The sequence below is a fragment of the Rana temporaria genome, chromosome 5, assembly GCF_905171775.1.
Source record: "Rana temporaria chromosome 5, aRanTem1.1, whole genome shotgun sequence".
Classification (NCBI taxonomy): Eukaryota; Metazoa; Chordata; class Amphibia; order Anura; family Ranidae; genus Rana; species Rana temporaria.
The window spans coordinates 112,168,309-112,190,827 of NC_053493.1; the positions used below are offsets into that span (position 1 = coordinate 112,168,309).

General features: G+C 44.9%; 1 protein-coding gene across 1 annotated transcript; it reads left to right on the top strand.

Annotated features, from left to right (window-relative positions):
* The first annotated feature begins 10 nt into the window (after positions 1 to 10).
* Positions 11 to 22,308, top strand: OXSM (3-oxoacyl-ACP synthase, mitochondrial). The gene is made up of 3 exons (XM_040353015.1): positions 11 to 91; positions 7,924 to 8,927; positions 21,646 to 22,308. Exons 2-3 carry the CDS (start codon positions 7,945 to 7,947, stop codon positions 22,046 to 22,048), a joined length of 1,386 nt encoding a protein of 461 aa, XP_040208949.1. The 5' UTR covers positions 11 to 91; positions 7,924 to 7,944; the 3' UTR covers positions 22,049 to 22,308.
* Positions 22,309 to 22,519: the final 211 nt, after the last annotated feature.

Genomic DNA, 22,519 nt, shown 5'->3' on the forward strand with positions numbered 1-22,519 from the left:
AGTCCTGGAACAGGAAGAGCCGACACACCGGCCACTGCGCAGGAGCGGAAGTGATGAGAGAACGGAGCACGCAGTCCTCTTCCTCCTCCAGGTAAACACACATGATTTCTCTGTATCCTTCTCCTCTATACAGGGACTGCCATCTCCTGTGTTCCCCGTCACTGGGCTACCTTATAGGAGGTGGAAATCCAAACCTCATGACATCCTTATCTATGGCTCTGTCTATCACACACATTCACTTGCTGTTATAACTAAGCACACTCTTTTCATCATCTGTTACTTCAATATTGCTGATGTCCCCTACAGCTTCTTTGCTGCTACTTCCTGTCTACATGTATACATGGCATAGTTGCATGGAGTTTCAAGTTGGGTGAAGATGTGGAGATGGCAGCCCTCGATGTCACTATTTCTACCCCTAACAGCCGATCTAGTAGGGGTGGTAAGGGTAGTGCAGAAAGTCCCAGACAGTTGGTGATAATAGAGAATTCTATAACCTGGAGGATTGATTGAATAATTTGCCACCAAATTTGCCTCAACTGAATGGTTTGCTGTCTCCCTCAGGCTCCATTCACACCTGATCGCATTCAGAATCGCTGCAGGACACGTTTGCGATGTCATTACTTCCTAATGGTATCCCAATCGCGCTGCGATTGTCGTTTGGCAATATGCAATGCTTGTTGCTGAAAAAGGAACATGAGCTTCTTTTGGGTGACAGCATTGCGATTTACAGCGGTTGCAGCGCAACAATCTCCGCAAAATCGTGGCGCAATTGGGGGGCCATTAGAAGTAATGGCATCGCAAATGCTTCCCGCATGTTGCATAGTTTGAAATCCCAGCGATCAGGTGTAAGGCTTGGTTCACACCTATGCGGTTTACACCGCATCCAATTCGCGTAACATTTTTAAATCTTTTCGTTTTAACACATCTGGTTCACATATGTGCGTTGCATTCGCACTCCGCATTGCACAAAAAACGTGGGTTTTCTAGGCTGTGCGGTGTGAATTGCAGACACATATTCTTTTATGGGAACGCACCTGATTCGCAGATACGTTCGGTTGTGAACAGGCATTCTTTCCCCCTCCTTACTAAGGATGAGCTCTGGCGTGTTCGCATAGAACACGTGCAGAGCCCGTCAGGAAGTGTGCACGGCGCTGTGCTAATAACAGCCAGGGAGACATTTCACGATCCCTGCAGCCGAGCATCGGGACAATGTCTCCCTGGCTGTGATTAGCACAGCGCCGTGCTCACTTCCTGGCGGGCTCTGCACGTGTTCTATGCGAGCACGCCGGAGCTCATCCTTACTCCTTACTACACCTCCCCCTGCTCAGCTGATCCTACAATGGAGAGGAACCGCTGAACAGCTGTTTTTTCTCTTCGCAGAGGAAACGGAGCTGGAATTTGCACCGCACATGTGTGAATCCAGCCTAAATGGAAAGTGTAAATTCTCCTTTTACAGATAATCTGTAAGGTGATCCCATTCCCCCCAGTCCCACTGTACCACGATCTTCCGCTGTCAGTAACGGGGATCACGATTCACCGGTCCGGGGCTTAATCTCCTATCTGTACTTCTCAGCGTATACTGATTAAGGATGAGCTCCAGCGTGTTCGCATGGTACACGTGCAGAGCCCGCCAGGAAGTCTGCACGGCGCTGCGCTAATCACAGCCAGGGAGACATTGTACCGATGCTCGGCTGCAGAGATCGGGAAATGTCTCCCTGGCTGTGATTAGCGCAGCGCCGTGCAGACTTCCTGGCGGGCTCTGCACGTGTATCATGCGAACATGCTAGAGCTCATCCTTAGTACTGATAGGAGGCATTCTAATTGGTCAGTACTGTCACATGGATGGCGCTGACCAATCAGAAACCATCTGGCCCATCCTGTCCAGCGCTAGAGGAGAGAAAGCCAGGAGGATTTCAAATCCCAGGCCGGTGAAGCTGTGTCCCGGTGTCTGACAGTGGGGGATCATGGGACTTTGGTACAGTGGGACTGGGGTGGGGGGGGTCCAGTGTAATTTCACCTTACAGATTATCTGTAAAGGCGAACTTGCCCTTTAAAAATGTATTTGAAGAACTAGGCTGCAAGTTGAAGGGAAGGACCTCCAAGGTGATATTCTTTGGAATATTGCCTGTGCCATGTGCAACACAGGAGAGGCAAGGGGAGATTAGAGAATTGAATGCATGGCTAAAGACCTGGTGTAAGAGGGAAGGATTTGGGTTTCTAGAGCACTGGACTGACTTGTCATTGGTGTACAATCTATATGCTAAAGATGGTTTGCACCTAAATGGAAGGAGTCTGCTGGGGGAGAGGTTTATGGGAAGGCTGGAAGAGTATTTAACCATTTTAATACCGAATCCCTCCTGCCCAGGACAATTTTTAGCTTTCAGCTTTTCCACGTCATACATACACACAGCTCTGTGTGTGAAAGAACTACAAGCCCCAACATCCTTTGTGGCTGTCGGCTTGTAGTTCTCAACGAACTACCACAGTGTTATGGAGCACCATGATAGTTTATGGATTCTTCCTGTCAGATTGTATCTGCTTGCCCGTATGGGCACACAGATACACTAAGGCCTCGTACAGATGGACGGACAGTCCGCTGAAAACGGTCCGCCGGACCGTTTTCAGCGGACATGTCCGCCCAGAGATTTCTGTCTGATGGTTGTACACACCATCAGACAGAAATCCGCGCGTACACGATACGCGATGATGTGGCCTCGCCGTGACGATGACACGGCGATGTACGCGGCCTTGGAAGTTCAAAGCTTCCACGCATGCGTCAAATCACTTCGACGCATGCGAGGGATGGCGGCCGATCGGACATGTACGGTGAGTCTGTACAGACGATCGAACATGTCCGACGGGCAGGCTTCCAGCGGACATGTTTCTTAGCATGCTAAGAAACATTTGTCCGCCGGAAAACGGTCGTCTGGACAAATGTCCGCTGGAAACCTGTCCGGTCGGCCGTACACACGACCGAACATGTCTGCTGAAACTGGTCCGCGGACCAGTTTCAGCAGACATGTTCGGTCGTGTGTACGGGGCCTAACAGGTCTGAAGGAGACCTAAACGGCATTAGTGATCCACTGATGGCAGGTGTAATGCTTTACAGGCTCCAAAATAAATGAATCCGCATTTTTTTTTTTTTTACCTGCAAAAGTATAAAATAGAAGGAACACTATCATCATTTAAATGTTATAAAGAATATAGCACAAAATGTAAAAAAGGAAATTAAGGTCGCAAAAATTCCAAACGAACAACAGATTGCAAAAGATAGTAGGAAAAGCCCAAAGGAATTCTACAAATGTATTTAACCACTTAAGGACCGCCTCCTGCACATTTACGTCAGCAGAATGGCACGGCTGGGCACAGGCACGTACCTGTACGTCCCCTTTAAGTGCCCAGTCGTAGGTCCGGAGCTCCGTGGCCGCGGGACCTGCGGACCCGATCGCCGCCGGTGTCCCGCGATCGGGTCACAGGAGCTGAAGAACGGGAAGAGGTGTGTGTAAACGCACCTTCCCCGTTCTTCGCAGTGGCAATGAATATTTTTTTATTCTAACACCCTAGAGAATAAAATGGCAATCGTTGCAATACTTTCTGTCACACTGTATTTGCGCAGCGGTCTTACAAGCGCACTTTTTTGGGGGGAAAATACACTTTTTTTAATTTTGTTTGGGGGTTCTAATTAGAGGGAAGGAGATGGCAGTGAAAACAGTAAAAAAAAACACACATTAGAAAATGCTGTTTTACTTGAAATGCCAACGGCCACCATCTGATGGCTCCAGGTCACAGAAGGAAGCTTGGGCCTTCAAAAGGCTGTAAAGCCACGGCTTAAATTTCCGCCCACCAACTCCGGCTGCCTCAGGAGATATTGAAGATCCCCCACGGACAGCCTGACCTGATTGGATGACTGGGGAGACAGGCAGCTGCCCTCCCCCCACACGGCTGGGCCCCCTGCCGACCCGATAGATATTTACAAAGCTGGGAAAGTGCAGGGGCACCCGCTCATTAAGATAGCCTTGCTGTAATCTCCTCTCCGGATCATCCCACACTCCACACCTCCAGGCTGACACCCCCACCCTAAAGTGTGGCACCCAGGACAGGCCGCCCGCCCCCCTGTTGGAACTCCACTGGCTACAGACCTGTCTAACTTCTACAGTGCATCCGGAAAGTATTCACAGTGCTTTACTTTTTCCACATTTTGTTATGTCACAGCCTTATTCCAAAATCTATTAAATTCATTATTTTCCTCAAAATTCTACACACAATACCCCATAATGACAATGTGAAAAAAGTTTGTCTGAAATCTTTGCAAATGTATAAAAAAGGAAAATACAATAAGTATTTACAGCCTTTGCTCAATACTTTGTTGAAGCAACTTTGGCACAAATTACATCCTCAAGTCATTTTGAGTATGATGCTACAAGCTTGGCACACCTATTTTTGGGCAGTTTCTCCCATTCTTCTTGCAGGACCTCTCCAAGCTCCATCAGGTTGGATAGGGAGTGTCGGTGCACAGCCATTTTCAGATCTCTCCAGAGATGTTCAATCGGGTTCAAGTCTGGGCATTGGCTGGGCAACTCAAGACATTCATAGAGTTGTCCTGTAGCCACTCCTTTGTTATCTTGGCTGTGTATTTAGGGTCGTTGTTCTATTGGAAGATGAACCTTCGTCCCAGTCTTCAGAGCGCTCTGGAGCAGGTTTTCATCAAGGATGTCTCTGTACATTGCTGCATTCATCTTTCCGGTGATCCTGACTACTACTGTCTCTTAGTTCCTGCCACTGAAAAAACATCCCCACAGCATGATGCTGCTACCACCATGCTTCACTGCAGGGATGGTATTGGCCAGGTGATTAGCGATGCCTGTAATATTAGATGCGTGCAAACAGCACAGGGTTTCCAGCACATTATGGAGCCCCTATGCTGTTTGCACGCATCTAAGATTACACCCAAAATCATCATCTTTTGACGATTATACTCTGTTTATTATGGAGATAGGATGTCTATGGTCTGGGGAGGGTGCATGTACTCCCTTTTGCTTTGGGGCTTTTCAACTACCTCAGCTCCTGGGAGAGACCATTTTGCTGACCCTGGCCTCACCCATACCACATACCTTGATGTAAATACGTGATAGCACCCGCCCTTGAGGAAGTTTTAATGAACACGAAACGCGTCGGGCATATAGGATGTAGCTACACGTTTTAAACAAGTTCATACCCAGATACGATGCTCAATACTATCATACCTGAATATTTTGATACTCTTTATCGAATAGTCCTCTTGCGCTGCCACACCAACCGATGTACAGTACAGACCAATAGTTTGGACACACCTTCTCATTCAAAGACTTTTCTTTATTTTCATGACTATGGAAATTGTAGATTCACACTGAATGCATCAAAACTATGAATTAACACATGTGGAATTATACATAACAAAAAAGTGTGAAACAACTGAAAATATATTTCATATTCTAGGTTCTTCAAAGTAGCCACATTTTGCTTTGATTACTGCTTGGCACACTCTTGGCATTCTCTTGATGAGCTTCAAGAGGTAGTCACCTGGCGCAGCACCCCATCACTCTCCTTCTTGGTCAAATAGCCCTTACACTGCCTGGAGGTGTGTTTGGGGTCATTGTCCTGTTGAAAAATAAATGATGGTCCAACTAAACACAAACCGGATGGAATAGCATGCCACTGCAAGATGCTGTGGTAGCCATGCTGGTTTAGTATGCCTTCAATTTTGAATAAATCCCCAACAGTGTCACCAGCAAAGCACCCCCACACCATCACACCTCCTCCTCCATGCTTCACGGTGGGAACCAGGCATGTAGAGTCCACCCGTTCACCTTTTCTGCGTCGCACAAAGACACGGGGGATGGAACCAAAGATCTCAAGTTTGGACTCATCAGACCAAAGCACAGATTTCCACTGGTCTAATGTCCATTCCTTGTGTTCTTTAGCCCAAACAAGTCTCTTCTGCTTGTTGCCTTTCTTTAGCAGTGGTTTCCTAGCAGATATTCTACCATGAAGGCCTGATTCACACAGTCTCCTCTTACCAGTTCTAGAGATGTGTCTGCTGCAAAAGGTGGCTACTTTGAAGAACCTAGAATATGAAATATATTTTCAGTTGTTTCACACTTTTTTGTTATGTATAATTCCACATGTGTTCATTCATAGTTTTGATGCCCTCAGCGTGAATCTACAATTTTCATAGTCATGAAAATAAAGAAAACGCTTTGAGTGAAAAGGTGTGTCCAAAATTTTGGTCTGTACTGTATATACATGAATTCATATTGTTATGTCTAATTACCTTTTTATACATTTGATTATGTCATGTACTTTCATTAATTTATGACAATTTTTTCTTGGTTGCATTATATCATGTGTCATTATTATATACACAATATGCACCGTTATAAGGATTGATATTGTTAGGGAAATGGCCGTGGAAGTACTGGCAATCTTGCCAGTAGAAGAAATGGCCGAAGGCTGTGTCAGGGAAATGGCCGTGGAAGTACTGGCAATATAGCCAGTAGAAGAAATGGCCACCAGAGGCACATCATGTGACAGGTGGATCCCCCTGCTGGCCTATAAAAGGCTGCCACTGTCTGACCCAAATTGCTGGATTGTCCTTGGTTCCCTGTGTCTCCTGTATCCTGTGTATCCTGAATCTCTGGCTTGACCATTGGCTTATGTCTGAACCTGTGACTCTGCTTATCTCCTCGCATCTGACCGCGGCTTGGCTGACTGCTCTATATCTTCTGCTCCTTCGGCTTGTTCTTATAAATTCCTTTGGACTGATTCCTGTGTATGACCCTTGGCCTGGCTCCAGACTTCGTTCTTGGTTTACCTATGGTACCACACCTGAACCCTTCCCTGCATGGCTACTGAGTCCGCTCTTCCAGCACACCCCAGCTACCTTGCCTGCATCTACCTAGTCAGCAGCAGTACTGGCAATCCGTGCACCTTTGGGCCCCGCACTCCCTGTCTCATTCCCAGGGGTGCGGTGCACTTAGCCGCAAGGGGCGCCCTCTCAGCAATCCGGCCTCACACCAGAGACTTGACAGATATGCATTTATATCCAATATGTTAATAAACATGTTTTTATTACTCTGACCTAACCTGTCAACCTCATTCAAAGTCCCAATCTTCCTTTCCTTTGTTTCATACAAACCCGGGATGGAGGCACAGATGTGCTTCATTGAGGCCCCTTTCACACGGGACAATGGAGGTGTGGTGGTGCAGAGGCGCATTGCCGGCATGTATTACCGTGGTTTCCCATTGATTTACTATACCAGCTCCAAAGATGCTGCTTGCATGAGATTTTTTTTTTCCTCCTGCCAGCGCATCGCCATAGTGTGAAAGCCCTCAGGCTTTCACATTGAGAATGCTGGGGCAGAATTATTTCAGGCGTTATTTATGTGCTATTTTTAGCGCTAAAACGCCTGAAATACGCCTCAGTGTGAAAGGGGCCTTAAAGTCCCAAAAATCCCCCATTTTCTTCTAACATACGTTAACTGTGGGACCTTATATAGACAGGTGTGTGCCTTTCCAAAGGATGTCCAATCATCTGAATTTACCACTGGTGGACTCCAAGTTTTAGAAACATCTCAAGGATTATCAATGGAAACAGGATGCACCTGAGCTCAATTTTGAGTGTCATGGCAAATGTACTTATGCACATGGGATTGTTTTCGATTTGTATTTTTAATAAATTTGCAAAGATTTTAAACAAACTGATTTCACGTTGTCATTATGGGATGTTATCTGTAGAATTTTGAGAAAAATAATGAATTTAATGAATTTTGGAATAAGGCTGTAACATAACAAAATATGGAAAAAGTGAAGCGCTGTGAATACTTTCTGGATGCACTGTATCCGTATTGTATAAAATGTTTTTTGATTGTGATTTTTTTTTTTCAGGCATATGTGTAAAGACCACTCATGGCTTCCCATCTGAGAAGTAGAGTAAGAACCTGTCAGTGTTACTCATTGCTTCGTAATGCTTTTAGATGTGTTTTATTTGAGAAAAGAGGCTTGAGTAATGATACATCAACAAAGTGTCATCGTCGAGTTGTTGTGACAGGTATTGGAATAGTGTCCCCTCTTGGCGTTGGCACACAGCTGGCATGGGATCGACTCATATTAGGAGAAAGTGGAATGGTCGCTCTTCAAGGAGATGCGTATAAAAATATCCCTTGCAGAGTAGCTGCTCGTGTCCCCAGAGGTCATGCAGAAGGGGATTTTAGTGAAGAAAAATATGTTTCCCGTTCAGATACAAAGGCAATGTCATCTGCAACGATTATGGCCTTAGCAGCCGCAGAGGAAGCAATGATCGATGCAAACTGGAGTCCAAAGTCTGAAGAAGAACAAGAGTCTACTGGGGTGGCGATAGGCATGGGCATGGTACCTCTCGATGACATCACAGAGACTGCCATGTTGTTTCAAGCAAAGGGGTATAACAAAGTCAGTCCCTTTTTTGTTCCGAGGATATTAATCAATATGGCTGCGGGGCACATCAGTATTAAATACAAACTTAAAGGACCAAATCATGCCGTATCAACCGCTTGCGCCACAGGAGCTCATGCTATTGGAGACTCATTTAGATTTATCACCCATGGGAATGCTGATGTTATGGTTGCTGGTGGAACAGAGTCCTGCATCAGCCCATTGTCAGTTGCTGGATTTGCAAGGGCTCGTGCACTCAGTACTAGCTTTAATGCAACTCCTGACCAGGCTTGTCGACCTTTCCATCCTGAAAGAGAAGGATTTGTTATGGGAGAGGGAGCAGCTGTGCTGGTACTAGAAGAATATCAACATGCACTGGCGAGGAATGCTAAAATCTATGCCGAAATTCTGGGTTATGGACTGTCAGGCGATGCTTGTCACATAACTGCTCCTAGTCCAGAGGGTGACGGTGCATTCAGGTAAATGTGGGATGTCAGACATACCTTAGTCTTTACTTCCTTGATGCTTTGAATCAGCAGTCTACAGCTAAAATGTAATCTGCTTATTTTTTGCCTTTCCTGTTTTTTCCTTTCCCCTCTCATCAACATGCTAAAATGTTTCTGATACAATAATTTCTAGTGAAAGATTAGTGATAACAAAACTGGTCACCCATGCAGGGGGATCACAATAAGAAAGCAAAAAATAGTAACATAGGTTTAATCAGGGCTTTTTTTCGGCGGGAACGCGGGGGAACGCAGTTGCGGCACCTTTAGCACTGAATATATGTAATGGCAATGGGTACCGGGGTATTCTGCCAGGAATCTATTTTTGTTTGGGGGGTCTATTGTTGCTGGTTGGACAATTGATGAGGGAGGGGTCTATTGTTGCTGGCTGCTGGGAAATCTGTTGTTGTTGCTGGGGTGATATTTTGTAACAGGTGGTCTATTGTTGCTGGGGGTAAATTATTATTGCTGGGGTGGGTCTATTATTGTTGCTGGTGTGGGTCTATTATTGTTGCTGGTGTGGGTCTATTATTGTTGCTGGGGTGGGTTTATTATTGTTGCTGGGGAATCTATTGCTGCTTGGGTGGGTCTAGTGTTTCTGGGGTGGGTCTATTATTGTTGCTGGGGAATCTATTGCTGCTTGGGTGGGTCTAATGTTGACGGGGTGGGTCTAATGTTGACGGGGGTATCTATTATTGCTGGAAGATCTATTGTTGCTATGGGAACTTATATTGCTGGGGGATCTATTATTGCTGAGGTGGGGGGTCTATTTTCACTGGCTGCAGAGGATTTATTTTATTACTTTTCTTGTTATTATCAAACTATACCATACAAAAGCACCACAAAATAAAATTTGCTTCTGTATTCTCTAAACGGATCGGTACTGAGAGGTGGGTAGGGGGTGAAACAAAGGGGCGGTGCTCGGGGTTGGTAGGGGCAGAGGTAAGTAGTGATTTAGAAGGGGAGCGTTCCTGTACCTATTCTCTGAGGAAAAAAAGCCCTGGGTTTAATACACAGATAACGTAACAATTGCATAGGGTAGATGGCTAAATGTTGACCTCACAGCACAGGCCGTGGGTCTGCGAAGGTGATCAAAGTTCAAGGGATTAAGAGAGTACCATAGGGAGGCAGGGGTGGAAGCCAAGTGCCAAAAAATAAAAAAAGGGGGGGGGGTAGGAAGGAGGAGGTAAAGAGAGGGGGGAGTAGAAAGGGGTTAGGGAAGGGGTTTAGGTAAAGTCAATTATAGGATGCCCAGACTGGTCGGATGCAGGGTGGGGAGAGCATAAGACCAGCAGCGTACTTTAGGAAATTTTGTGCTAGAGTCATGTAGAACACTCAACATTTTTTCGTTAACCATGAGGTCAGTCAAAATGCTCTTCACCACAGCAATTAAGACAGAGGGTTTTTTTTCAGGCCCGTCAGAACTTTTGGAACAAGGTATAGAGGAGCCCACAAATCTTGGACTAGAACCTCATTAAATGAGAGCAGGACCACCATATATGGATGATGCCCCTAAAGCACCTGTCACTGTTAGGATAGGTTTGAACATGCTATACGGGAGCCAATACCATTTTAGAAGGACCTTGTAGGCAGCCTCCAGGGTAGCAGTGTTAAAAGAGAATTTTGCAATGAAGGACCAGGCCTTACTCCACTCCTCAGGGTCAATAGAGTTTGCGAGATCACGTTCCCAAAGAGATTTGTAGGAGGCAGCAACAGGAGAGTCAATGGGCTAAATAAATGTTTAAAATAAAATTACACACAGGCCCAGATTCTCAAAGGAGATACGACGACGTATCTCCAGATACGCCGTCGTATCTCTGAGTCTGAGCCGTCGTATCTATGCGCCTGATTCTTAGAATCAGTTACGCATAGATTTGTATTAGATCCGACCGGCGTAAGTCTCTTACGCCGTCGGATCTTAACTGCATATTTACGCTGGCCGCTAGGGGCGTGTACGCTGATTTACGCCTAGAAATATGTAAATCAGCTAAATACGCGAATTCACGAACGTACGCCCGGCCGACACAGTACAGATACGCCGTTTACGTTAGGCTTTTCCCGGCGTAAAGTTACCCCTGCTATATGGAGGCGTACATGCGGCGTGCCAATGTTAAGTATGGACGTCGTTCCTGCGTCAAATTTTGAAAATTTTACATTGTTTGCATAAGTCGTCCGTGAATGGGGCTGGACGTAATTTATGTTCACGTCAAAACCAATACGTCCTTGCGGTGTATTTGGAGCAATGCACACTGGGATATGTCCACGGCGCCGTTCATTAAAAACGTCAATCACGTCAGGTCACATAACATTTACATAAAACACGCCCCCCCTGTTCCATATTTGAATTAGGCGGGCTTACGCCAGCCTATTTTCCCTGCGCCGCCGCAACTTACGGAGCAAGTGCTTTGAGAATACTGCACTTGCCCGTCTAAGTTGCGGAGGCGTAACGTAAATAGGATACGTTACGCCCGCTCAAATATGCGCCGATCTACGTGAATCTGGGCCACAGTATTTAAGTTCCAGCCAGGAAATGAGTTGGGCTTGGCTCTATCGGACTTGCTGCAGCTTCTAAAGCACAATTTGAGAATCTCACAGTGTGCAATGAAATTAGAGTAAGCAAGTTCAGTTGTAAACCCTAACTCCTACAGCGCCCCCTGTGGTTAACTCCCAAACTGCAACTGTCATTTTCACAATAAACAATGCAATTTAAATGCATTTTTTGCTGTGAAAATGACAATGGTCCCAAAAATGTGTCAAAATTGTCCAAAGTGTCAGCCATAATGTTGCAGTCACGAAAAAAATCGCTGATCGCCGCCAATAGTAGTAAAAAAAAAAAATAATTAATAAAAATGCAAAAAAACTATCCCCTATTTTGTAAACGCTATAAATTTTGCGCAAACCAATTGATAAACACTTATTGCGATTTTTTTTGACCAAAAATAGGTAGAAGAATACGTATCGGCCTAAACTGAGGAAAATTTTTTTTTTTATATATGTTTTTGGGGGATATTTATTATAGCAAAAAGTAAAAAATATTGCATTTTTTTCAAAATTGTCGCTCTATTTTTGTTTATATTGCAAAAAATAAAAACCGCAGAGGTGATCAAATACCACCAAAAGAAAGCTCTATTTGTGGGGAAAAAAGGACGCCAATTTTGTTTGGGAGCCACGTCGCACGACCGCGCAATTGTCTGTTAAAGCGACGCAGTGTCGAATTATTAAAACTCCTTTGTGCATTTAGCAGCATATTGGTCCGGGGCTTAAGTGGTTAAACAAAAAAAAATAAAAAAATACAAGACTTTAATATTACTTTAAAGTGATACTAAAGGTTCGCGTTTAAAAAAAACAAACATGTCATACTTACCTCCACTATGCAGTTCGTTTTGCACAGAGTGGCCCAGATCCACCCGTTCTGGGGTCCCACGGTGGCTCTTGCGGCTCCTCCCGCAATAGATAACCCCCTCTGGGAAGCTTTCTCCTGAGGGGTTACCTTTCGAGCCCGCTCCTGAAATTATACACTCGGCGTCCATAGACACAGAGTGTATGACTCTGCCCCGCCCCCCACATCATTGGATTTGATTGACAGCAGCGGGAGACAATGGCTGCGCTGCTATCTAACGAAAGAAGATCTTTGAGAAGAAAAAAAGCCTAATTTTAACGTGCATCAATCGCAGGGTGATACTACGGATGTACCAATATTGAGTGTGCCACCGCCCCGATAATGTTGAATTTGGCTAGAAACTAATAGGTTGGGTTTTAAAGGCACACGGTACAAATAATATGAAAAACTAGAAAAATGTATTGGTGTAGAAATATCATAAAAGCAGTTATAGACATAAAATCACAAAAGAAATTAAATCTATCTAATCAAAGCCGGGACTCTGTGGAGAGAAGGATGGCGGGGACGCGCTGGTGGACACTGCAAGGTGTTTTTTCACCTTAAAGTGGAGGTTCCACCTGAAAAAAAAAAATTCCACCTAAATAGTTGTTGCTATGCGGAAGTGCCGAATCTGCCTCTTCATCCTCTGCGGTGGATTCTCTTACTCCTCCTACACTCGTGTCTTCTTGTGAATGGGGAGCGCTGCATTTCTTGGAACTGTGTGTGTCCCAGAAAGCAGCCGGCCCATTCACAAAGTGCCGCGCTGTTTGCGCATGCGCAATAGGAAACGGGCAGTGAAGCAGTACGGCTTCACTACCTGTTTCCCCTACTGTGGATGGCGGTGCTTGGAGCTGCCAGGATCGAGGATCGGCCTCGACGGGGGCCGACATCGCTGGCGGCTAGGACAGGTAAGTGTCCTTATTAAAAATCAGCAGCTCCAGTGTTAGGAGCTGCTGACTTTTAATTTTTTTTTTTTTTTTGTAATGGAACCTCCGCTTTAACCACTTAAGCCCCGGACCAATATGCTGGCTAAAAACCCAAGGTGTTTTTACAGTTCGGGACTGCGTCGCTTTAACAGACAATTGCGCGGTCGTGCGACGTGGCTCCCAAACAAAATTGGCGTCCTTTTTTCCCCACAAATAGAGCTTTCTTTTGGTGGTATTTGATCACATCTGCGGTTTTTAGTTTTTGCGCTATAAACAAAAATAGAGCGACAATTTTGAAAAAAATGCAATATTATTTACTTTTTGCTATAATAAATATCCCCCAAAAACATATATAATTTTTTTTTTCCTCAGTTTAGGCCGATACGTATTCTTCTACCTATTTTTGGTAAAAAAAATCGCAATAATCGTTTATCGGTTGGTTTGCGCAAAATTTATAGCGTTTACAAAATAGGGGATAGTTTTATTGCATTTTTTTTTTTTTTTTTTTTTTTACTACTAATGGCGGCGATCAGCGATTTTTTTTTTTGTGACTGCGACATTATGGCGGACACTTCGGACAATTTTGACACATTTTTGGGACCATTGTCATTTTCACAGCAAAAAATGCATTTAAATTGCATTCTTTATTGTGAAAATGACAGTTGCAGTTTGGGAGTTAACCACAGGGGGCGCTGTAGGAGTTAGGGTTCACTTTGTGAGTGTTTACAACTGTAGGGGGGTGTGGCTGTAGGTGTGACGTCATCGATCGTGTCTCCCCTATAAAGGGGATGACGCGATCGATACGCCACCACAGTGAAGCACGGGGAAGCCGTGTTTACACACGGCTCTCCCTGTTCTTCAGCTCCGGGGACCGATCGCCGCACTCGAGCGGCGATCGGGTCCGCGGGACCCGCGGTCCCGGTGCTTCGGACCAGGGAGCGCACCGCGGGCGCGCACCCGCGACCCACGGCTGGGTACAAGTACAGGACGTATATATACGTGCTTGTGCCCAGCCGTGCCATTCTGCCGACGTATATGTGCAGGAGGCGGTCCGGAAGTGGTTAATGCAGGTGAAAAAACATGTAGGTTTACAACCCCTTTAAAGTGGTTGTAAACTGTCTCCTGTACCTAGAGAAGTGGCTGGTCTCGGGTGATACGTAGGAAGATTTGTATAATCTCTGTGTAAGTTGTACCTATCTGCAGCCTTCCTTTGAGGGCCGAAAAGCAACGAATCGATTAATCAACAACTAATTAATTGTTGTCAACTATTTACATAATCGATCAGCTGATTAGTTGGCCTGCATACAAAAAAACTTTACTTCTCTTTTAAAGTTTATAAAGCGGACAGAGAGCTAAAGTTAATGGCCTATGATTCAAGGAACGGCCGCTCTACGTTGCGCGGGCGTAGTGTACCGTATTTACGCTACGTATTCACAAAGCACTTGCGTCCTAAATTACGGCGGCGTATCGTAAATGGGCCGGCGTAAGCGCGCGCAATTCAAAGTAGGCTGGTAGGGGGCGTGTTGTATTTAAATGAGGCTTGACCCCATGTAGATGCATGGCCGAACGAACGGCGCATGCTCAGTATCAGGGGGGGGGGGCACTAAGGGAGCTTTTTTTTTACCTTCATGCATAGAATAGAATGCATGAAGGTTAAAAAATCTTCATCCTTTAGAACCACTTTAAAGTGGGACCTTAGGCCTCGTACACACGACCGAACATGTTTGCTGAAACTGGTCCGCGGACCAGTTTCCGCGGACATGTTCGGTCGTCTGTACGGCCGACCGGACCGGATTCCCGGCCGAGCGGACAGGTTTCCAGCGGACAAATGTTTCCTAGCCTTCTAAGAAACATGTCCGCTGGAAGCCTGTTTGTCGGACATGTTCGGTCGTCTGTATGACCCGTCGTGTGTACGAGGCCTAAGGCTCCAAAATGAAAATGGACAGACGAGCAGGATATAACGCAGAAGACATGCTCTGTCTCGCATTAAAGCTGCTTGTCCATCCCTGTATAGTAAGCTGTTCAAGCTCACTGCACAAATGTATCAATGCAGAATCTGATGGAACTCATCAGATTCCTGTCCCGTCATAGTTTCATCCTCAGGGCACCTGATTCCACCTGCTCTTCCAGTTCTTCCTTATGCCCTGTAGTCTTGGTGGAATCCATATTCTCTAGCTTAGTCTTGTGTATTAGCCACTGCATACAAATATCTGCTGTTTCCATGGAAACAAAACTTTCATTCACTTTTTTTTAAGTTTCTTGTGCGGTGTTTTAATTGGCCCTGTTCCTTTTCATGTGTAATCGAGCCTTCTCTCTGAACCACAGCAGAATACAAAATGCAGTTCTCAAAAAGCAGCAATTTCTTGGAAAAGATTGCAATCTTTCACCCAGGAATAAATCTATAATGCTGAGAATAGTCCAGGAATCGAAGCTTTCAGGCTAATGAAAACCTCCAGCAGCTATGGTTTTATTGAAAGGACGGCTTCTTCTGACGCTCCTTGTTATGTGTTTCACTGCAGGCCCAAGCTTATCTTACACAGGTTTCATGTGTAGATGTGCAAAGATCAGTCTTTGATCATTAGAATCATCATCTACAATTGTACGCATCAAATAATAGTTATGGATGTGATAGGAATGGTAAAGCAATAAAGTCTTGTCCTAGCTGCGCATCGATTGAAATCCAAAATGTCGTTTATTGATCACCGAGATGCAGGGCTTTTTTTCTCAGAGAATAGGTGCAGGAACTCCCTCCTTTTGAGTCACCTCTTGTGTCCACCCCCTACCCACCTCCAAGCACCATTCATTAGTTTCACCCCCTACCTACCTCTGAGCACCATTTCTTGGTTCCACCTCCAAGGCGCCATTCTATGGTTCCACCTCCTCCCCACTTTCAAGCACCATTCCTTTTCTCCACCCCCTACCCACCTCCGAGCACCATTGCTTTTCTCCACCCCCTACCCACCTCCGAGCACTATTCCTTGGTTCCTACCAACTCCGAGCACCATCTCTTGGTTCCACCTCCAAGCACCATTCATTGGTTTCAACCCCTACCCACCTCTGAGCACCATTCCTTGGTTCCACTCCTTAACCACCTCCGAGCACTGTTCCTTGGTTCCACCCCCTACCCCACCTCCGAGCACCATTACATACATTCAGAGCTGGAGGTGGCGGACCTGCGTTCCCCCGCGTTCCTGCTGAAAAAAAGCCCTGCCGAGATGACATCAAAGGACACCAACACACAGGTCTTGCTTGTAGATGCGTTTCACACAGTACAGTTGTGCTTAATCATTATGAATAAGCACAAGTGTACTATGTGAAACGCGTCTACAAGACCTGTGTGTTGGTGTCCTTTGATGTCATCTTGGTGATCAATAAACGACATTTTGGATTTCAATCGATGTGCAGCCATTTCTTCTTTTATTTACTTACCCACGGAGGCGGGCAGGGGCTAGCACTTGGTTGGACATTCCTATCGGGCACCTGGAGCAGTGAGTCCTTCATTAAAAGTCTTGTCCTAGGTCTTCTTCAGATGGGTGGCTAGACTGCAGCATTCAGACGTGGCAAAACTCTCATCTGGGCTCAGTAGCACTCTGTACCATGGCTGCATACACACTGGCTAATTGGCTTAATCCAGTTGGCATGCATCCAGAACCTCCATATTTGACGCAAAGGGTTTTATTTACTAAAGCTAGAGAGGGCAAAATTAGCCACAATTCTGGAGAGAAACCAATCAGCTTGTTAAATTAACTACTTTTGTATGTGTCCACTGCACATATACTGCAGCAGGGTGGCACGGCTGTGTGAATCAACGTTCCTGTATGTTGTTGGCAACTTCCGGGTCTGGGGCACACAGGGCGGCCCGCTCCCGCTGTAATTGGACACAGCCGGAGCCAATCAGCAGGTCCAGCGGCGGCAATGGGCCACCCAGGTTCGTTCAGAAGAGAGACAGAACTGCGGTCTGTAAACAAGGCAGACCGTCGTTTTGTAAGACAGGAAGAGAGAGATCTTGTGTTCCTGCTAAAATATAGTTACTTTTTTTAAATTGTCAGTCTTTTTTTTGTTTATAGCACAAAAAATAAAAATGACAGAGGTGATCAAATACCACCAAAAGATAGTTCTGGGGGAAAAAAGGACATCAATTTTGTTTGGGTACAATGTCGCACGACTGCGCAATTGTCAGTTAACCACTTAACGCCCGCCGCACGACTATTTACGTCCGCAAAATGGCACGGACAGGCAGATGGGCGTATATATACGTCCTTGCCTTCTAGCAGGTGAGAGGTCCAATCGGGACCCCCCCCCCCCCCCCGCTGCGTGCGGCTTACCTCGGGGACCGATCCGGGATGACGGCGCGGCTATTCGTTTATCGCCGCTCCGTCGCGATCGCTCCCCAGAGCTGAGGTACGGGGAGAGCCGTATGTAAATACGGCTTCCCCATGCTTCACTGTGGCGGCGTATCGATCGAGTGATCCCTTTTATAGGGGAGACTCGATCGATGACGTCAGTCCTACAGCCACACCCCCCTACAGTTGTAAACACACACTAGGTGAACCCTAACTCCTACAGCGCCCCCTGTGGTTAACTCCCAAACTGCAACTGTAATTTTCACAATAAACAATGCAATTTAAATGCATTTTTTGCTGTGAAAATGACAATGGTCCCAAAAATGTGTCAAAATTGTCCGAAGTGTCCGCCATAATGTCGCAGTCACGAAAAAAAATCGCTGATCGCCGCCAATAGTAGTAAAACATTTTTTTTTTTATAAAAATGCAATAAAACTATCCCCTATTTTGTAAACGCTATACATTTTGCGCAAACCAATCGATAAACACTTATTGCGATTTTTTTTACCAAAAATAGGTAGAAGAATACGTATCGGCCTAAACTGAGGAAAAAAAAATGTTTATATATGTTTTTGGGGGATATTTATTACAGCAAAAAGTAAAAAATATTGCATTTTTTTCAAAATTGTCGCTCTATTTTTGTTTATAGCGCAAAAAATAAAAACCGCAGAGGTGATCAAATACCACCAAAAGAAAGCTATATTTGTGGGGAAAAAAGGACGCCAATTTTGTTTGGGAGCCACGTCGCACGACCGCGCAATTGTCTGTTAAAGCGACGCAGTGCCGAATTGCAAAACCTGGCCTGGGCATTTAGCAACAAAATGGTCCGGGGCTTAATTGGTTAAAGTATCACAGTGCCGTATCGCAAAAAATGGCCTGGTCATTAAGGGGGTAAAACCTTTCCGGGGCTGAAGTGGTTAAGCTTTAGCAATAAAACCTGGAAGCTGATTGTTTTTTCTTGTGACTGATTTTGCCCTCTCTAACTTTAGTAAATAAACCCCAAACTGTATGTCTTGGGCTGGTCAGAGGCCATAATCACATGTAAGCAGCAGCGGCACCACCCATTGATTCCTACAGGGTACCATGCTGTTTCTGGCCATTGCTGTTTGCACAAAGAGCATGCGTAGCAGTAGTTTCTCCATCAGAAAGAATTGCACACTCTTGCCAGCAGCCGCCTGTGTGAATAGTTAACCACGGAATCCATAGGATATGTAGATGAAGTTTAACAGAGGTGGACACAGACTGCATTAAGTCCTTGAGCAAAACAATCACTATTACTCCATAAAAGTTGATCTTTACATGAGTTTTCTTCCTGCATTGTTCAGCTAAGATGCTGATTGCACTGGTGTACAGCACACAAATGCTTTCACATGGGCAGCAGTATCTACCATCCTTTGAAATGCAATCTGTGGTGGGTCACTTTTCAGAGGGCGATAGAGCAGCAACTGCCAGGTGTTCAGAAGGGATCCTCCTAAATGTCTACTTTTTTTAATCTCAAGAGGAATTTTCAATTAAAATATCCCGCCACACACCAAATTGAAGTTGGAGTATGTTCCTACATTTTACAGGCTGGGCTACCTGTCAGATTCTGCAAGCCAATTTAAAGTGGTATTAAAGGTTCGGCTTTAACCGCTTAAGACCTGGACCATTATGCAGGTAAAGGACCTGGCCCCTTTTTACGATTCGGCACTGTGTCGCTATTACTGACAATTGCACGGTCGTGCGACGTGGCTCCCAAACAAAATTAAAAAAAAATGCAATATTTTTACTTTTTGCTGAAATAAATATCCACAAAAATATATAAAAAAAAATGTTTTCCTCAGTTTAGGCCGATACGTATTCTTCTACATATTTTTGGTAAAAAAAAATCGCAATAAGCATTTATTGATTGGTTTGCTCAAAAGTTATAGTGTTTACAAAATAGGGGATAGTTTTATGGCATTTTTATTAATATTTTTTTTTTTTACTAGTAATGGCGGCGATCAGCGATTTTTTTTTCGTGACTGCGACTTAATGGCGGACACTTTTGACACATTTTTGGGACCATTGTCATTTTTACAGCGAAAAGTGCTATAAAAATGCACTGTTACTGTGAAAATTACAATGGCAGTGAAGGGGTTAACCACTAGGGAGCGCTAAAAGGGTTAAGTGTGTCCTATTGTGTGTTTCTTACTGTAGGGGGGCGTGGCTGGACATGTGACGTCACTGATCGTCGTTTGTTTACACTCGCCTCTCCCCGTTCTTCCTCTCTGTGACCCGATCGTGGGACACCGGCGGCGATCGGGTCCCGCGGCTGGGTTCTTAAAGGGGTTGTACATGAACGCCCTTGTGCCCAGCCGTGCCATTCTGTCGACGTATATCATCGTGCGGCGGTCCTTAAGTGGTTAAAAAAAAAAAACTCATACTTGCTAGAGCTGCACGATTAATCGCGGAGAGAATCGCGATTTCGATTCTCCCCGCGGGATGACCGGCGATTCTTCTGTTTTCACCGCTGGTTCCACGTAACCAGCGTGGAACGCAAAAGCCGCCGATATCAAAACCGACGTCAGCAGCCTGCAGTAGTTTTTTTCAATGCGCCACCCAGTGGTTGCCGGCGGTACTGCTTGTGATGTATTCATCCTTCTCACAGTTCTGTACAACTGTGTGTATCCATGCGCCACCCAATGGTTGCTGGCAGTACTGCTTCTGATGTATAAAAAAAGAGACCAGTGATATGTCTATAATGTTAAAGACCATATAGCTCCTATGAAAAAAGCAGAATCAAAGTTTGATTCTGCTTTTTTCATAGGAGTTATTTGATCTTTAACATTATAGACATATCACTGGTCTCTTTTTTTATATATTCATATTTTTCAGATAAATCACAGGTTTATTTTTTTTTTTTTTTTTTGGGGGGGGGGGGGTTCTGGCATAAATTTTTTGAGAATCATGATCTTTAGTCTAAGCAAAAGAATCGTGATTCTCATTTTGACCAGAATCATGCAGCCCTAATACTTACCTGCTCTGTGTAATGGTTTTGCACAGAGCAGCCTTGATCCTCCTCTTCTCGGGTCCCCCACTGGTGCTCCTGGCTCCTCCTTGACCAGTGCCCCCATAGCAAGCCACGGGGGCACTGTTGCATGCTCACCCCCGAGCCCTGTTCTATGTGTCCATAAAACACATAGAGCCGCGGCTCTGCCCCGCTCCCTGCTCTTTCCTCATTGGCTCACTTGCTATGATTGGCAGCAGACAGAAGTTTTTTTTTTTTTTACCTTCATGCATAGAATGCATGAAAGTAAAAATCCTTCAGCCTTTACAACTGCTTTCAATTTTACCGGGGTGAAGAAGCAAAGCATGGCGGCTGCAGCATGTGTACAAACAAATCTGGCTGCAACTGTAGAATTAAAGCGGGAGTTCACCCGAATTTTTTTTTTGTAACATTAGATTTAGGCTAATTAAGGGGAGCAGAAACGGGTATTTTTTTTTTAAATCAATGCCGTACTTACCGTTGTAGAGATAGATGTTCTCCCGCCACTTCCGGGTATGATCCTCGGGACTGGGCGTTCCTATTTGATTGGCAGCCTTCCGACGGTCGCATACAGCGCGTCACCAGTTGCGGCTCTTGACGGCGCCTGCACACCGACGTTCGGCTACTTTTAGAAACTCGTGACGCGCTGTATGCGACGGTCGGAAGGCTGTCAATCAAATAGGAACGCCCAGTCCCGCAGCCCATACCCGGAAGCGGCGGGAGAACATCTATCTCTACAACGGTAAGTACGGCATTGATTTAAAAAAAAACACCCGATTCTGCTCCACTTAATTAGCCTAAATCTAATGTTAAAAATGTATATTTTGGGTGAACCTCCACTTTAAGCTGGGCAGCTTAGCCACCTATTTTTACCACCCTTTGGCCACCCATGAGAATAAGCCCAAAGGGTGCATCTACAAATCTTATGTGTAATATGGGCATGGAAATATAGCACAGAAAAATATCTATATATATATATATATATTTTTTTTTAAGAGTCCCTGTCCTAACTTTTTTTTTTTTTTTTTTTTTTTTTTAGGTGCATGAAAGCAGCCATTGCGGATTCAGGGCTACATTTCAAAGATATATCCTACATTAATGCTCATGCCACCTCTACTCCTCTTGGGGATGCCGCTGAAAACAGAGCCATCAAAAGACTTTTTGGAGAACATGCGTATTCATTAGCAATCTCTGCAACCAAAGGTGCTACAGGTCATTTGCTGGGCGCAGCAGGTGCTATTGAAGCATCTTTTACAGTTCTGTCTTGTTATCATCGAATTTTACCACCTACTCTAAACCTTGATAGGACAGAACCAGAGTTCGACCTTAATTATATTCCTCTGAAAGCCCAACCGTGGAAGTCTGGAAATAGACGTGTAGCATTAAGCAATTCATTTGGTTTTGGGGGAACCAATGCCACACTTTGTTTTGGCAGTTTGTAAAAATTTAGCTTTAATTATTTTTCTAGATGAACTTCAGAAGTTAAACTCGGTTTTGGCATTATTGTTCTCAGATGACATCTGAGGTTATGTAGAATAAAATGTGCTTTGATTCATAGGGGATACGTTGATTGTTACAATGTGACTCTAGTGAGTGATCTTCAGTTTTACAGGACCAGATTGTGACGATTTGCTCCTCTTGGCCAATTTAAAGGGTTACCCTGTCTTAAAATAAAGAAAACCTGTCACAGGAAAATGTCATAGCTGACTGTCTTCTGAATATGTTAAGGTTAGTGTTTGTAATACCTATATCTCTAGAAAAGATGGTAGGAAGGTAGGTTCTAAAGTATACAAAAATAATATTGTATTTGCCGGCGTATAAGGCGACTGGGCGTATAAGACGACCCCCTAATTTTCCAGCTAGAATGTTGTTTTTGGGATATACTCGCCGTATAAGACGACCCCCTTCCTCCC